This window comes from Garra rufa, chromosome 7 (genome assembly GCF_049309525.1).
Source record: "Garra rufa chromosome 7, GarRuf1.0, whole genome shotgun sequence".
Classification (NCBI taxonomy): Eukaryota; Metazoa; Chordata; class Actinopteri; order Cypriniformes; family Cyprinidae; genus Garra; species Garra rufa.
Window position 1 is genome coordinate 44,061,132 of NC_133367.1, and position 18,878 is coordinate 44,080,009.

The following is an 18,878-nucleotide window of genomic DNA, read 5'->3' on the forward strand; positions in this document are numbered from 1 at the left end:
CCAAAGATTTGCGCAAATCTGAAATGGAAACGCGCCTAGTGATGACATAATCTTCATTTCATTGCTTTTCAATGCTTAACTCTTCCCTTAAAATTAAGGTGAGGTGATATGTATCAGGAATACCAGTGTCTGTATTTCAGTCCATGAAAAAAATGTGATTATTTCCAAGCTAACGCCGAAACACAACATACTCACGCCAGCACTTAAATATTTTACGAGCAGACCGAGGAATTCCTGCAGCACGTGTGAAACAACTTTCGAGCCGTTGAAGAGCTCGGCCCGGGGGGAGGTGACGTCACTTCCGGGATGTTGTCAGTCAGAATTCATCTCAGTCAAGCGCAGTCGGTGTGAGAGTGAGTGTGTGTGTGTTTGTATCCGCGTTTCCACTTCGCCGCATTGGGTTCGAGTATCAGGATGGGTCGGGGTCTTGGCGCTCTCGGCGTTCGCTCGTTCTCACTGTAATGCGGAGAGCAGGACGCGCCTCGGGAAGCGGTTTTATTGATGCTGCGGGGATTTGTGTCGGCGGAGCGGGCTAGCTCACTGCGCTAGCTCGAGACAGGATGATTCGCTGGATCCGACAGCAGCTGGTAACGAGCCATTTAAACTGTTTTCTGTTTTGGTGCTGCGGTGTTTCTAAGTTTCGGTTTTGAGTTAGCTTGAGGCTAGCGTGTAACGTCTTGCTAGTTAAATAATTTCCCTGCCAATTTAAATTTAGTTTAATAAAGGCACAAGGCAACCTTTTGCGTAATTTAAAGAGTGTATGTATTGTAATATGTCTGTTTAATTTGTTTTGCAGCAGGTGGTCAAAAACGACGTTATTCGAAGCGCTAATAGAGAGTTAATTTAACGGTTTTGTGTTTAAATCGTTTTGGAGGGAAGTGTTTGCAGCGAGGCTCACCTGCAGATCCTCGTGATTGCGGCTTGTTTTTGTTTGTGTGTTTGTTTGTTTATTTGTTTCCTCCTTTCTGACAGTAGTTTGTTTTTGTAGTACTTTAATAATATTTTTTTCTGCGCTTCAATAATATTGCTAAAAGTTTGACTTGTTGACTTCACCTGCTTTGATTAAACAAACATAAAGCAAAAAACTGCTTTAAATAGCTAGATTGACTCCCATGTAGTGAATTCCTCTGTTGTTCATCTGTCATATGATATATTAGTAATCTGTAGCTGTCATATGCGACCCAGAACCACAAAACTAGTCATAAATTTAGATTTGTACATAATCTGAAAACAAAGTTTTCCATTGATGTATGGTTTGTTATGATAGGCTGAGTTACAACTATTTGAAAATCTAGAATATGAGGGTGCAAAAAAATCTAAATATTGAGAAAAAGGCCTTTAAAGTTGTTTAAATGTATTCTTAGCAATGCATTTTACGAATCAAAAATTAAGTTCTGATATATTTACATTGGGAAATTTACAAAATATCTTCATGGAACCTGATTTTTTACTTGATATCCTAACTATTTTTGGCAAAAATATGTAGCTATTGCTGCACATATACCCATGCTACTTAAGACTGGTTTTGTGGTCCAGGGTCACATTGTAATTAAAATATCGCCTCCGTAGATGGTTCAAAGTGTATTTTCTGTCTTAACATTTCTTTAGAGTAAATTATGAGTAAAAATACCTAACAAAGTGGGTGTTTTAGCCACTTTGGATGTAAAATAAAAGTGTTATTATTCAGTATAGTTATGGTTTGGGAAGATATATCTTTAGAAAAGCCCAATGTAGAAGTATACTAGGGCTGCAACGATTAATCGAATGATGTTGTGAGGCGCGTCTAGACAAAAATCAAATGAAAAAAAAATCGAATCCAAAAATCGAATGAAAATCGAATTCGATTTTCAGCGCGATTTGGCGTGGCTTGTCAGTGATTTACGGCGGGGTGTTTGAATTGCCGCTCCAGCTGAACGCACGTGATGGAGATTTACTACTAATCAAAGTACCGGCTTCATTGTCTAGACGCGCCTCACAACATCGTTCGATTAATCGTTGCAGCCCTAAAGTATACAATGCAACAATGTTGCAAGAATGCTTTACATTCGCATTGTGTGATGGTTTTAAGATATTTAGATGGATAACAAATCTATTTTTAAAACTTTTCACTTAATTATAGACTAATTTGCATCTACACCCCAGTTTTTGAGCCATTTTTGTTCATTTTTAAATTAAGTTTTAAGTTGTGAATGAACTGTTTCTTCAGTAGTGTTCAGTTGGCCATATTGGCGGCACTTAATGTAAACAATGCCACTGATCCGAACTAACTCTCATATTAAGTTAATTATTGCTGCTGGAAATTTTCATTTATTGTCACATACTAATCCACCAAACCAGGAAAAACGTTTGAAGAACTATAGATGGCCAAAAGTTATAACAAATAAGAGTGGAAAAAACTGTGGTTGGCCAAACTTAACCAGGATTTCCAGAGCAAGAATATTGACAACATTTGTGTTTGTTCTTATCATTTCCTGTCAGGTAGGGGAAATATTAGGCTAATATCTTTATTTAACCCTCTATAGTTTTATGCAAACCTTCTATAGAAGATCATTGTTTGAATATGGTATAATGTAGCCTACTTTTTTCGCCTTGCTTATTTTGTTGGTTTCGATCTACTGCTATCTGGCTTACAGTAATTTACAGACAATATTAGAAGACTAGATAAGAGTTGGGTATAAAAGCAAACGACTAATATATCTTATCATGTCAGTCTGAAGGTTGTGGCTTAATGTCACAGGAAGTGTTTAGAAGTGCTCTCATTTCAGACACTGCTGCCCTTTGACTGTAAACAGTGGAGATGGAAACCACATTTCTGTTTTTCACATATGTTTCAGGTGGCTTTTTCCCATCTGTGTACTGAGCAATTGGTGTTTTGCAACAGTTTTCTTGTGGCAGTGTTGCACTTGAATAGTTTTCAGAACTTCCCTCATTTGGTAGTTTTGTAATTGTTCCTGTCAGTTTTTTTCAGTTGTTCATATTATACTTCAGGTGTTGTGATCAGTTTTTCACTACCACTTCCTCTGTCATTTACACACATTGTTGCACATCCTAAAATCATCAATGGAGTTGCCAAGGCAAGCCCATTTATCCTAGTAGTAGTAGTAGTAGTAGTTTTTTTTTTTTATTGCAACAATCAAAACAACCAAATAGATTTTAAGGAATAGCTCAGCCAAAAATTAAAATTTGCTTACCCTCAGGCCATCCAAGATTGTTTCTTCATCAGATTTGAAGAAGTATAGCATTTCATCACTTGCTCACCAATGGATCCTCAGAATTGAATGGGTGCCGTCAGAATGAGAGTCTAAACAGCTGAAAAAAACATCACAATAACCCACTCAAGTCCATCAGTTAACATCTTGAGAAGACAAAAACTGCATGTTTGTAAGAAACAAATCCATCATTAACATGTTTTCAAATCTTCAAATCATTGCTTCTGTCTAAAATACGAGGCCGTAATCCATAATAACGCTTTATCTTCTGTTGTCTCTCGCATCAAAGTCCTCCCATGCATTTGTTTAGAGCTGTTTTGGCTTGTAAACTTTGCTTGATCTGTGCAGATTTCTCATCTTATTCAGACAAGATGACTTTTTTGCTGGAAGTAGCATTATTAAGGACTCGTATTTTAGCCAGAAGCAACAGGTTGAAGTTTAAAAACGTCTTAAAGATGGATTTTTTTTCTTACAAACACACAGTTTTTGGTTTCACAAGATGTTTACTGATGGACTGGAGTGATATGGATTACTTGTGGATTATTGCGATGTTTTTATCAGCTGTTTGGACTCTCATTCTGACGGCACCCATTCACTACAGAGGATCCATTGATGAGCGCAGTGATGCTATACTACATTTCTACAAATCTGATGAAGAAACAAACTCATCTACATCTTGGAAGAGGATGATCTGAGGGTGAGTACATTTTAGCAAATATTCATTAGGGCCTAAGCCCAAAGGGCCGAAGGATTCTTCTTTCTTAGTTATTATTATTTTTGTTCAAGGTTTTTGGGGGGTTTGTAGCCCTTAACATGCTCAAAAACTCTTGAAAATTGGCACGCACCTTGAAATCTGCGGCCATTAGGGCCGGGCAGAGACTTGTACATAAGCGTGGCAAGGGGACTCTACAGTGCCCCCTAGAATTTGGAGTAGGCATGTGCACGAGTACTCGATTAATCGATTACTCGAACCCATCAGCGACGATCAAGCATGAAAATGATGATCAATTGGCTCTAAAAATGCATTTTTTAAAACTTAACTACTTTCATTCTTTCTGATTGGTTATGCTGGTATTTGGGCGGTAGTCTGATATTTGATTGGTTACGGCTGTGAGAAGTTACGGTCTAGAGACAAACCGGAGCACAGAGCGGAAATGTCTTCTAAAGCGCACAGGGCTTCGGTTGCTGTTGTTTTAAAGTAACGGGAGAAGCACCCCTTGCTTAAACTCCACCCCCGATTAATCGAGTACTCGTTTCTCAAATCTGTGGATTACTCGAAATGAAATACGAGCAGAAATGCCCATCCCTAATTTGGAGGGCCATATATCACACATACTTGCACTTACACATATGAAACTTCGTACACATATTGAACTCATCGAGCAGAACAACTTTTGCAATGCATGTCATTAGTTCATCCCGACAGGAAGTTGGTTATTCAGAGTTTTGTGTAAAACACATGCTCTGGAATTTGATATACTTGTCCTAGGATTTTTACCCGATTGCTTTCAAACTTGGTCAACATGATCTAGAGACACCATTTTCCTGATGCTACTGGGATAGCGATTGCGCTGGTGGCTTGGGCCCGTCATCGCTGCTTACAGCTATATTATTTTAATTGTTTTTTTGTTTTGTTTTTTGTGCCCTGACACTTTTGTATGACTACAGGGATCAGCATGTGTGCTTTATGTGTTGTTTGCAGATTTACATTTATGAATCTCCATTTCAGGCATCATGTTACAAATCTGTGTTTTTGCTTGTCTCTGCATTGAATTATTCCGATGTGTTTTGGGAAAATGATGAACAGAAATAAAATTATGCAGGTGGATGATCTTGAGCTGTGTTTACAGGTTAAGTGGGACTAGAGTCATATCTAGAGACCAGGATGGCATATATGTTTGAGGTGGGCCTACAAACCGCCCACAACATCCTAGCACTGCTGTTGTGACCTTTGAGCAAGCAACCACTCTTTTCTTCAAAACTGGAAAATAATCTAGCAGTTGTTGTGTTGCATTGAGTGGGTGCGTTCATACAGAACTCAACTTGAGTTGAAGAGTGCATTAAAGACATTTCCCTTAATGCGATGATCTCTCTCAATGTTTCATTCCTTCCTCCTTACACCCTAATTTACACAAGGCTACTTATGTTTCTTCATGTTTCAGTGAGTCATGGGAAGTGTCTTGTTATGGCAGGGCTTAGAGTCAGGGCAGAGCACTAAAGCCTAATGTGATCTGCAGTCTGTTTGCTTTTCGGTTGCCAACGTCATCATACACAAGCTCATCTGCTGCCATACCAGCTGATTCCAGCTCACACTCACGTAACTCAGAATCAGTCGATGCATATATATTTAATGCATGGTGTATTCATTCTTAATGTGATATTTATTCCAGTAGATGTGGCCATTCAGTTAATATTTTACTTTATGAATAGCTGCTTATGTTCTGTGCGTTGAGTGCTGGTGGCCACATGAGTCATTGGTGAAATGCACTTCTCGGAGAGAAGTCAGAGTGCTTTTCTGGTGTAAGCAAAGTAGGTATGTAAATGTAAACAGGCGGGACATCTGGACTATGCCATAATATTGGGTCTGTGCATTGCATCTTGAAGTGTGGCGGCAGCCTAACGGAGTGCAATAGTAGGGGTCCTAAAGCAAAAATCCAATTTTCTCCAAGTGGAGGTGTTGAATTTAATTGAAATTTTCTTTGATTTTTGGACATATAAGAGGTCATTGTAGTATAAAAACATCCTGGAAGTTTCACAACTCAAAAGTTGTCTTGTTAAGGCCAAAGTATACTTTGGTTTTTAGTAGGGGTGGGAATGTTTCTGTACTTCACGATTAGATTCAAATCGATTCTTGAGGTCCCGATTTTTAATCGCGATTCACTATTTTTCATTATATTTTTGTGCACACTGGATGTGAATGCAAAAACACACCGGTCTATAGTATGAGTAGTCCTGACTCTTAACAATAATAACTATTAACTACCAACAAATCAAAAATAAATTGTACTTCACACTAGCGATGAGTCTTAATCCAATAATACCGTTTCGTTCAATAAAACTATATGATTACTTGCTTTTGATACTCTAATTGAACTGATTGTTGTTATCTCATTGCTGTTATACAGTAGTCAACATTTGAAGTGGAATAAAACCTTTCATCAAAGTCATCCTAAAAGCAAAACAATATCAGTTCTTGTCTTAGGACAACTTCTTTGATCCACTTCAGATATTGACTACATGTATTTTAAGTCATTTTTAAGGCTATTGTTCGCTTAGGTCTATTTTTGTAACAGAAAAAGATAATTATAATTATCCGATTAATCGCGTATAACTCTTTATAGTTGTTGTGGTTTTTATTAAGAATAACAATGAATCCATAGCGTTTGTTTTAGTCTTTAGATCACAAATTCAAAATGAAAGTGAAAGTGAAAGCATCCTAAAGCCCCACTAATAATGAAAATCTGTGTACAAAAACGAAGTACACTTTAGGCGTTACTCTAAGAACGGCTTGTATTGAAGTCACAGTGTGACGAAAGTCCGCCTCTGCAGATTCAGATCAGTGCCTGTTTCTATTTGCACTTTGTAGAGAATTTTGGTTAGCTCAAAGAATTTAAGATGATCAATATATGTGTGTATATGCATGAGACTGTTCCTCTCATCACATATACACTGCAAACTCCACCAGGTCTTATAACCAATGAATAGGATGAAATGAGTTATTTAAAACATACATTTCAGTCAGGGAAAGTAGTTTAACTCACAGGAAATCGTGTATAATAATCGTCATTAAATATACGCAATTTCCAGTTTCTGATCAGTAACAGTAATAATGATATCGACTGGTTTCTTTGTCCAGCAAATTGTTCAGTGATATCCATTACTCTGACGTTGGCCCGTCGTCACGGCAACGCATTTCTACTAACCAGAACGGAGTTAAAACAATTGAACAGAATAGGGCTTAAGGTAGCAATATGAGATCGAAACAGTTTAAGTGACTTTGTAATGTAAGCATTCAGCACAGAGAATCATTATATGTGAATATATGGTTGTTTATTAAACTATTCTACTTACAAACGATCGCACATAGACAAACGTACATAAAACACAAATAGACAGAGAACGCGCGAGAGAGAGAGAGTAAGAGAGAGAGAGAGAGAGAGAGAGAGAGAGAGTAAGAGAGAGAGAGAGACAGAAAGTGAGTTTGCAAAGGGACAGGAATGAAACGGTTCTGAACATCCTGAAATCGTTTCTTTTATAAAACGCCTTAAACGCAGCTATCTACGTTTGTAGAAAGGACGGATACTTGCAAGCTTGTTGTTGTTGTGCATTGTTCCGTTTGTGTTCAGTTCAGAAAGTCCTTTCCAGTATTGCAGGCCTCATCATCTCCTCCGCTAGGTGAGACCCCCCCCCCCCCCCCCCATGGATCTGGGGGGAGGTGCGGGTGACGTGTCTTTGTGTCCCGAAGGCAAGAGCAAGCGAGAGATGAGGGAAGAAGGTTTATAAACCTGTAGGTCGTTCACGCCCACAGTTGGACCTTGTCCAATCCGGTTGATCTGAGTTTTGGAGGGAAGATTGAAAGTCTTTGTCTCTCACAATGGGGTTTCGCATGTGAAAGCTGATTGGTTGTTTGGCCACCAAACTTTCAAAAGTTCAATAATACATATAAAGCAAGGAGTTATTAAGATGCCACAAACATTAACATTTAGGGAATAATAAATGCTGCTCATAGACACCAAACATGATCTATGAATCTTCTCGGTTGACTGAGTGATTCTAAACGTGAGTCTTAGCATGCACAATGATTCACCTATTGCGGATTAATGTTTGAGGCCGACATACATAACAGAAACAACAATATAAGAAAAGGTAACACATTGATACATGTACATTTCTATATAACTGTATGTGGGACTGCATGTCTGAATAAGGAAAGTCTATCTTTCCCTGAATTCCTGTAGGAGTCTTATCTTGATGGTGGGGGGATGAGCTAGATAGTGACCAAAGGTCTGGCTCATAGCACATAGGTGTTAATCATGGGGGAGAAGTCATTTAAGGAATATAACTAGTTATTTCATGTCTGATGGCTCCAGGCACTACATATCCCCTCTTTCGAACGTTGTTGTCCGTCCAACAGACAACAGCGAGCGACGTCAAAGGTGCGGAACAATCAGGCATGCACCCGGCACTCATGGCTGGAAGAGAGAGGTGGCTCTCTGGAGGTTGGTGCTTCAAGGAGTGGCTGTGGTGCCGTGGTCGACGTTATCAGGTGTGATAATGTAGACAGTGGCAAGGTATGGGTCCTCGAGCTTTGTGCAACAGGTGTCGAGGCACTGTCACTTGTCATCCTGACCCAGGTTGGTCTGTGTCAGGTGGTTGTTATCTAGTATCTGTGGTCCCTGCAGTCTGGAATCGCTGGTTGGACTCTCACTTGTGAGAGGGCAGGTAGTTCCAGCAGGTGTCTGTTATCCCGCTGTTTTGCTCAAATGTCATCAGGCGTCTGATGTTGGGGGTGTCGACACTGACTTGAGCGGGTCTGAGTGGTGTTGGTAGGGGTTTTGCTGTTGGGCCTGTGGGCCCGTTGCTCCATTCAACATTGTCTGGCTGCTCCTGAGGTGTCGGCTGGTCTCATGGGATGCTTTTTCCTTTTAGGAAGTCTAATGCGGTGTTGCGTTGGGCAAGGAGTCAGAAGTTTACCTTTCAGTACTTCTCAGTGGAGTTTCATTCAAGGAGCTCTTTGTTAGCATCAGAAACTCTGTTCTTGAAAAGCAGGCATGTCCAGCTGTCCTTGTGGGTGTCGGTTAATTTTGGTACTCGGAGACTTGCAGGTTCAGTTCATTTACCTCCTGTCTGAGGCCCTTGAGGGTGTGGGCCAAGGAGAAGACGATGCTGCTCAGCTCCTGGTTGTCCAGGCTGGATGTGAGTTGTCCATTTGTCGCAGTCCTGCTGTTCCTTTCTCTGCCATTGCAGGCCGTTGGCTGCTTTAGGCTGAAGGATGCCGTTCTCTGTACTCTGCTGAGTCTCCAGTTGGTCCTGGTGAGTGGCAGGGCTGGATGTCCGAGACACGCTGGTTCACAGTTCCTATTGTGAATCTCGCTGGCTGCGGCATGCTTTTGGCTTCCTGCGCTCTTTGGATGCGGGTGTCGCACTCAGGCATGTTTCACTGAAGTACTGGTGAGCAATGTAGGTGGTGACACGGGTGGTCTCTAAGTTGACACGGGTGTCGTTTCTGGTGCCATCTGGTGGTAAACGTTCACAGATGTTTCTCGTCGACTTGCTGTTTTGCATCGTAGAGAGGCTGTGTCGTTTGAAATCCGCTGGTTTCGAGCTGGCATCAAACTTAGCATATTCTGATGTCCTCTGTCACTGCATGCTTGGCAGTGTGCCACTTTGCGTTGGTAGTGGCTTTGGTACTCTGGTGTATTCTGCACGGTGCATCTTGGGCATACATCAGCAATGACCCCCCTTTGTTCCTGGAAAGCTGGGAGCTGTGGCGGTGTTTGGTTATCAGGAACAAATGTGAGGATGTGTCATCTAGATGCGGCATGTGTGTGACATCACTGAGTTGTTTTCGGCTTAGTGCCTTAGTGTGGTCGGACAGTGCAAGGTTGAGTGTCAGCATTGGCAGAGGCTGCTTTAGCAGAGCTATTTTGTAGGTGGAGCCAGTGTGCATGGGTGTGATGCAGGCGGCGTAGCAGCGTGAGGGGTTTGCTTGTGGCTTAGAAGCGATGCTTGGGTTGGGTGGGTGGGTTTTTTGTTGTTGAGAACCTTAGGCAGCCACAAAATCCCTCAGTTTTTTACTGGGCCTTTCACTGTTTTTCCACGAATAGCATGTAATGTTCCTATTGTGATGGCAATGCTTGTCTGAAGCAGGTGTTGATGCTCGGCTCTTTCAAACTGAGTGTTGTTGTTTGAAACTGAGCTTAGTCTACTTTGAGTCTATGCAGGTTAGCAATTTTAAGAGGGAGTTCTTGTGAGTTGCTGCGACACAAGGGTTGATCCGATTGCCGTCACTCGTGCTGTGATGTCATGTGGCCCGGCTTAAGGTGTTGCAGTGGGACAGGCTTGTCGTTTTCCACTAGGTACCTGCTCTGGGCGTGTCTTGCCTCGCTCTTTGGTCTATAAGCACATGGGTTGTGTGCGTGGGACCCTTGGTCTGCAGGCATTGATAGTTATAAACATCACACGTTGGTGGCAGGTCTCTGTGATTCCCTCTGTCTTTTGGTGCGATTGGCACATCGCTGGATGGTTTGTGCAGCGCAGCTGTTGTCATCTGGGTGCTGGGCTCTGCTGAGAGCCTTGTACATGACATTAGTTCTGCATCATCGTCATATGTGGAGAGCAGCTTGGCACCACTTCTGAGTGGCCATTTTCCCTTAGGCTCTTCATGACGGAATTGTTTAAAGTCTTTGAAATACCTGAATGGTATGTACACTGCAAAAGATTACTTTTCAGAAAGGGGGTGTGGCTTCTACAGTGGGCACTGCTTCACGTATTCCATTGAGTGTGTGTGCAGCGTTAGGGTTTTAGCCACACTGTGTTTTGAGCCGAACAGTGACCCCTTTTGGTGGATGCAGGTAGTTCGTTCGCCAGAGTGTAAACATCTGGGAGTAATCTTATCTAGCACGGCTTTCTCGCAGTTGAGGGAGTATCGTAGGGCTGTGAGAAACAGGAAGTAGCAGGTTTGCATTGTCTATTCCAGGTTAAGTTCAGAGCACAGGTGTCCTCAGTGTTGGCCTGCACTGATCTCAGATCACTCCCACACAGTGATGTCGCTGCGTGTTCAGCTCCCATACACCACTGTATGTTTGTTCACCTTGGTCAGTCAGACATCCCCCCTTGGCATGGGGCAGCTGGACAATCACTTTGCTAATCTTTATTGCCTTCTGGTGCTTGGCTGTTTTCCGGCGGTCTGTAGAGTCCGCTGAATCGAGCAATCGCTGTACGGAAGAAGGCTGTAGCATTTGGGTGGTGACTCACAGTGTGATGTGGATATCTGAGGGGAAAGATTTTCTGGCGTTGATGCCATCTTCCCTTGGTGCCTGTCGCGTTGTCTCACGTAGGCTCAGATGCTGGTCGTAGCAGTCGTGTTCTTAGCTGAGCAATTCCAGCGTTACGGACGTGACATTCAAGGTCAAAACCTGAAATATAAATCCTCATAAATTTTATTCTTTACCAATATATTGAACCATCTCTTTACATTTTTGAAACCCCTTAAAATAGAGTCCAGACATCAGAAAAGTTTCAGTCTAAAACCCTGTTTTATATTTTAAATGAGGGAAATACACATACGTTACGGACGTGACAAAAAAAGACTCGAGTTTCTGGGAGACAACATATTTTGTAAAATTTCTGCGATTTACAGTGCACAAACCAGAAGTAACAATATCTGCCAAATTGACAAGGGTTGGCTATTTACAAAACCTAAAACATCAATTTTGTTTAAATTTTCGCTTTGATGTTTCAGAGGAAAAATCAGCGTTACGGACGTGACATCTCTCCGTTACGGACGTGACCGTTCTGAAAGCGGAATTTATCCGACTATGGAAATGCGTATAAAATGCTTTAAAAACTTTAACTGAGACGTCTAATAGTAACTTATAGTAAGTAATAAACATTCGTTTAGGCCATTATTTAACTAATTAATGTATACAAAAATGAGACATTTTAATGTTTTTATTAATAAACTAATGTTTTCTTGTGAGCTGCCAGATGAAATTCACAGTGCTGACTCGCATCTCCACAGGCCTATACTGGATGTGGCTTTAGAGAGAAATAAAGCCTTCATATTACATAAACAGAGAGTGTTTAATTTCGTTTTTAATTGGTTCGTTTGAAAGTAGACATTTTAAGCTAGACATATCTCTTGTAGCCTATGTGAGACAGGCTGAGTTCTGGCTCTTTTTTTGAGAAACGCTCCAGCCAGAGACAGAGATGGCAGAAAGCGCATCCTGTCTGTCTTTATTTGTAAAAAAAAAATAAAAAATACAAATAATAAAATTAAAAGCTTACGTTAAATCAGGTTCGAACTGAATGTTTCATTATCAGAAAAAAATGCTTTATCAGAAAAAAAAGTGATCACGCATACACCTCCCTGTCATGCATGCGCATTAGTTTTCCGCACAAACCCTTAAATATCAGTAATAAATGAGGTTAATGCTAGAGTGGGGATCCGCATTAAAATAGCCTAAATTTTCACAAGTCTACACCCGAGACAAACGGAGTTATAACCTGCAAATTGAAGGATATATTTGACGTTTTAAAATGATCTAATTGACCGATGCCGTTCCAATTCGTTGATCATTAGTTGCTGTTAATCAAGATTACGCATATGTCGCAGCATAAACTTGTTTTAATAAATCGCTTATGCATTAAATAATAAAGATACAAAACAGGTTATTAAATATGCTGAATATATTTTGTACAAATATTTATAAAATGGGAAAGCCTAATCTTCATTTTGCATCTGCATAAAATAGTGAATTATTTTTAACATGCAATGATACAAAATAAAACCAAACAAGATTTGTAATGAAGAAAAGAATATTTAGACAAATATGAGTGTTGAAACCCCACAGAACATCTCTTGCTCACTCAGCAGCATGCGCGCAGAACACGCAAAATCTTGCTCTATGCATGAATGCAGCGCAGATAGCGACACAAGTTATTTGAAATACATAAAATGTTTAAATAAGATAATACTGACAATGGAAATTATATGACATTTCAAATAGTTTTGACGATTTTTTCCCTTTAGTCCGCCTGTGCATTTCTGCACAGTAAATGCAGTCCATCTCCGCGCTATTTTTAGTTGAGAACGCAATTTCTGAAATTTTAGAATGAATTAATTTCTAAAATGTTATGATAGAAAAAAACTCAAACAGGTCACAGTATAATAGAAATACACAGGCTATCGATCATCAACTTGTGTGCAGGCCCGGTTCTACGGGGTGCTTGAGGGTGCTAAGCACCCTCAAACGAAATCAATAGCACCCTCAGTTAAAGCTGTAATAATATCATTTTATTGCAGATTTAGATAACAATCCAGTGAGTAATCATTAAAAAAAACATTTATTTTTCTGCTGTAAGCATTAAAACAATGCCCTACCATATTGTAACGCATCAAAGCAGTCAATTAGAGCGTTGCATTTCAGCCTCGGCCGACTAGCCCGACTTTTTTACACCTCTAGTTGCTGGGCTTCAAGGCCAATTTTCACGTCAAAGTTCAGAGGCGGACGGGCACCGGTTTTATCTGTTTTAGGTTTCTCCTTATTTTAATATTTTAGACATCCATAAATTATGGTGAAGAAAAAAATGCAGCGCTGGTGGAAACAACAGGAGACTTCACTTTCGGTTTCACTTTCGAGATCGGGCACGGACTGCAGCGCAGCTGGAACAGATCCGCGCTCAAGCACACAATATGCTGAAAATTGCCACAAAGGTAAATAAATAACACTGAATGTGCCGGGCCAGAAAGAGTAAAGCTTATTTAAATTATATATTAATAAACTAGTGTATTCTGAGTCAGTGTAACAAAAATCCTTTTTGGACGCGCCTTTAAAGAGAAATTTATCTTTTCGGATTACATAATGAGAGAGTTTTTGTTTTCTATTTGTTTTATTTCGTTAAGTAATAATTTAAAACTATTTTATACGTTTTTTTTAAGTGCACACAAATAAAAGTACACCCTTTACAGTACCGAATGATGTATTAACCTACTCTTACCTTTGTGAGCAAAAATGACAGATAATTTTAAATTGCTTCCACTGAAAAAAATGCACTGGCGCCCATGTCCTGCGTCTTCAGCTTCCACTCTCTGCACAAACTATTTGGATATGCGCCTAATACCGCACATTTATCTCTAGGTTTAACGTTTAAACTAACATTGTTTTATACTTGAACTATTTCATATCTATAGATTTTATGCAAATCGTGATGAGTAGGCAAACTGATCAAATTAACAGACTGATCAGTCTACCACTGGGCGCTGTTCCTTAAAAAAAAAAATAATAAAATAAAATAAAAACTTATATTTTAGGAACAAAAATGCTCCAAACGTTTTTTTTTTCTAAATTAAGTTAATAAAAAAACGAAAGTATAATCAATTTGCCATTACATACAAAAATGAAGTATTTTGATTTTAAAATAGCAACGCGCGCCATCAGTGTCGCGCCCTAATGTCGACTATGATGGTATAATGTTAGAGCACCCTCATTAATTTAGGAAGCACCCTCAGTGATTTAGTTCTGGAACCGGGCCTGCTTGTGTGCCAGTATGCATATGAATTAATATGAAGCATCTGTAAGAGTCACGTCCGTAACGGTCACGTCCGTAACGCATTATTATGGCTGATAAGAGCAAAGAATTGAGATGGGCTGTTGATCATAATAAGCATGGCCATAAGTTGGCTTTGTACAGAAAGTTTCAAGTTAATTGCATTAGTAATTACTAAATTAAATAAACTTAATCTTTAAAACGTTACGGACGTGACACAACGCTGAAGCGTCCTGACGTCATAAATCTAGCCCTAATAAATCCAAAAATCATAGCTGTTTCGACAAAGTGAGTTTATTTACTTTTCATACAGGCCTCCATCTTTCTACAAAATACTTACTGTTGACACAATTAAAAAATATACAGTCTTTAATCTCTCATTTGAAACCATGAAATACAGTCGAATGAAAATGTAATTTTACAATAGGTACACCCATCATACGTGGTGGAAAAACATAGCAATTTCCTTCAAATTTCTATTAAAGCACGTTGATGCAGCTAAATACAGACCTAAATGCACAACTTAAACAGGGTTTTGTTCTTTTTGTATAAACTTAATTTTTTCATGGTAAGGTTGACATTTGCGTGGAATTGCTCAGCTGCTGTATTCAGTTTTGACAGTTTTGACTGCTGGTACAAATGGCTGGGGTCCTGTTAGCTGGAGGTGGAGCTAAGCAGATCTGTCTCGTGGTCACACTGGGCAAATGTTCTTGCTTAAGAGTCAATGTTTTGCAGACAGGCGTGTGTTGTAGCCTACTGCAGTGTTCAGGAAGACAGCGTTTTGGTGACAGCTGTCAGATTCTCGGCCAGCTTGCTGGCGTGTGAGGTGTGAACGGTGGGCTGTTAGGCCCGGGAGAGATTTTGTGTTGAGCTCTCCTGTTTGTTCATATTGTTATCTGCAAGCATTTGAGTTCTTTTAGGTGTGCTGGGTTCAGCTCACTTTGTGTTTCTTTGCGGAGTCGTTACTTGAACTTCGGCGTAGGCTGCTTGCAGGAGGCCTTAAAAGGCTTTGGCCGTGGCATGAGTGTTGCTGTCTGCCTGGGGCCATTGTCTGTGGGGGTGTTGCAGGCGTGTCTTGAAGCTTTTCTCCTCTCTCCTCGTGTAGGTCCTTGTCCTCTTCATCCGCTATCTCTGAGCATCCAGATGGTCTAGGCGGTTCTGCGCGCTGTCCTGGTTCCGTCGTGGGTGAAGCTTTCTCCGCTGCGGCTTTAGTCAGACGATCTTGTTGAGGGCGTGGTCACTGATGGTCCGGGCTGTAGATGAGTTGATTGGTTCTCTGCAGCCGTAGCTCTTGACTGGATCGTGATCCATTCGCCTGTGTGCGCAGTCGTCCGGCTGTTCTCCGCTCAGGGGCTGTAGTCACTAGACCCAGGGCGGGATGGCCTCTTTGCCTTGTCTGGACTGGATGGCGAGACTGGACGGTGACATGTTGACACAAATAGAGAGGGAGAGACAAAGCACAACGAGCCAATGCAAGTCCGTACAGAACAAATGAGCTAAAATGTTGCTATGTGTTGCGTACTTAACTGATGTCATCAGATGGTGACGCAAACTAAACGCTTATTATCCTAGCTGTAAAGAAGGGGTCAGATAGTTTGTGTGGGTAAACACAGGAAACTATGAGTAAACTTAATGATGAGCGATTCACTTTGGAGCTATTCAGTTCATCGGTGTAGTTACCACAAGATTTCACTGATGTTCAGACAGGTTCAGTCTCTAATAGGGAGAAAAATAAAAACAAAATCCATCAGAAAGAGAGGTATAAAGGGTTAAAGCAAAAGAGAGAAAGTGAGCTGACTGCCAGCCCTGAGGTCAGTGACGGGGCCCACCGGGTGGGGGCGCTATGGAGTCGTCACACCTGGGAAATGGCAGAGCTGAGAGAGCAAAAGAGAGAAAGGCCCCCCTGGGATGGGCCGAATTACCCGGGGTAGTGAGAGTGCAACTTGATCGATTTGGTCAAAGTTTAAATTTAAATCAAGACTGTTTAATCAAAAATTTAAAATGAGCAAATACGATTATAATTGCTAAAGGGAGAGTTGAATCTAAGGCGGTGAAATAATTAAAATTAAATCACACACACAAGAGAAAAAACATACATTATGTTAATTATCATTATGGTTTAACTAACAATAATTAATAATGTAACATCACAAGGAAAAGAGAAGGGAGAGACTGACTGGGACTATCTATAAGCGTTGTTGCTCAAAGAAAAAAAATAAATAAATAAAAATAAAAAAAATAAAAATAATATGAAATCAGGCATAGGTATTGGAAGAGGTTTTAGACAGACTTCTATCTTTTAATAGAAGGAAATACCTTTTATGCGGGATTTCAGATTCCACCTTGTGTGGATTTGAACGCGCATCTAAGCGCAGTTACCATGGCGATGCGTTATCGCGGGTGTATATTTCTTGTGTCCGTTTTACTGAACACAGGTACATGTTTTGCAAACTTTAACTTAATAGGATGCTTACACTATTAAAAGGTTGCTTAGTTACGATGCGTGCACCTTGATCTTGAGTCAGCCTGCTGACACAAGACTTGTGTGTGCTTTGCACAAAACAAATAAATAACACTCGATCAAGATTTGTACAGTAATAACGCGAAGTTGTTTACTATATTAAATCTATTCGACGAGCAAACGGGGTCAACCTAATCAGTTAGCTAAACTGAGGTTTTAACCCAAAGGAGCAAGATAGCTGATTAGCATTGGAGTGCACATCAATGGCTAATCTATCTACACTCAAAATATAAAGATATGGCCATTGTAAGGTGAAAGAGGAACATCGCTCAATCAGCTTCTTCACGCAAAAATTGAGGTTTTCTTCGCTCAATTTAGGGTGGCTTTAGGACGCTCTATAAAAGATTTCTTCGTTTTATAGGGTCAATATATAAACTGCAGTTAAGTTGCATCTTCAACAGTGGTTTAGTTTCTCTGTGCGAGAGGCTCAAACATCTGTGAAGGTGTTAAAGGTGGGCTTGGCCACACCGTTCTAACACACACACACACACACAAACAAAAGAGACGCGAGTCGCGAGCCGAGTTTGAATACACAAGCATGCAGACACACAAATTATTCCTGAGCTGCTCACATCACATAGTTTAAAACTGCCCGCATTCTCCACCAATTAATGTAGAGAATTTTGGTTAGCTCAAAGAATTTAAGATGATCAATATATGTGTGTATATGCATGAGACTGTTCCTCTCATCACATATACACTGCAAACTCCACCAGGTCTTATAACCAATGAATAGGATGAAATGAGTTATTTAAAACATACATTTCAGTCAGGGAAAGTAGTTTAACTCACAGGAAATCGTGTATAATAATCGTCATTAAATATACGCAATTTCCAGTTTCTGATCAGTAACAGTAATAATGATATCGACTGGTTTCTTTGTCCAGCAAATTGTTCAGTGATATCCATTACTCTGACGTTGGCCCGTCGTCACGGCAACGCATTTCTACTAACCAGAACGGAGTTAAAACAATTGAACAGAATAGGGCTTAAGGTAGCAATATGAGATCGAAACAGTTTAAGTGACTTTGTAATGTAAGCATTCAGCACAGAGAATCATTATATGTGAATATATGGTTGTTTATTAAACTATTCTACTTACAAACGATCGCACATAGACAAACGTACATAAAACACAAATAGACAGAGAACGCGCGAGAGAGAGAGAGTAAGAGAGAGAGAGAGAGAGAGAGAGAGAGAGAGTAAGAGAGAGAGAGAGACAGAAAGTGAGTTTGCAAAGGGACAGGAATGAAACGGTTCTGAACATCCTGAAATCGTTTCTTTTATAAAACGCCTTAAACGCAGCTATCTACGTTTGTAGAAAGGACGGATACTTGCAAGCTTGTTGTTGTTGTGCATTGTTCCGTTTGTGTTCAGTTCAGAAAGTCCTTTCCAGTATTGCAGGCCTCATCATCTCCTCCGCTAGGTGAGACCCCCCCCCCCCCCCATGGATCTGGGGGGAGGTGCGGGTGACGTGTCTTTGTGTCCCGAAGGCAAGAGCAAGCGAGAGATGAGGGAAGAAGGTTTATAAACCTGTAGGTCGTTCACGCCCACAGTTGGACCTTGTCCAATCCGGTTGATCTGAGTTTTGGAGGGAAGATTGAAAGTCTTTGTCTCTCACAATGGGGTTTCGCATGTGAAAGCTGATTGGTTGTTTGGCCACCAAACTTTCAAAAGTTCAATAATACATATAAAGCAAGGAGTTATTAAGATGCCACAAACATTAACATTTAGGGAATAATAAATGCTGCTCATAGACACCAAACATGATCTATGAATCTTCTCGGTTGACTGAGTGATTCTAAACGTGAGTCTTAGCATGCACAATGATTCACCTATTGCGGATTAATGTTTGAGGCCGACATACATAACAGAAA

The 18,878-nt window shown here is 40.5% G+C and overlaps 1 protein-coding gene across 1 annotated transcript in view; it reads left to right on the forward strand.

Annotated features, from left to right (window-relative positions):
• Positions 1-347: 347 nt before the first annotated feature.
• Positions 348-18,878, forward strand: part of LOC141338651 (phospholipid-transporting ATPase IF-like) — a 103,831-nt gene continuing 85,300 nt past the window's right edge. The window contains exon 1 of the mRNA XM_073844252.1: positions 348-587. Within this exon, the coding sequence (XP_073700353.1) occupies positions 561-587 (27 nt within the window). The 5' untranslated portion in view covers positions 348-560. The remainder of the gene's footprint in view (positions 588-18,878) is intronic.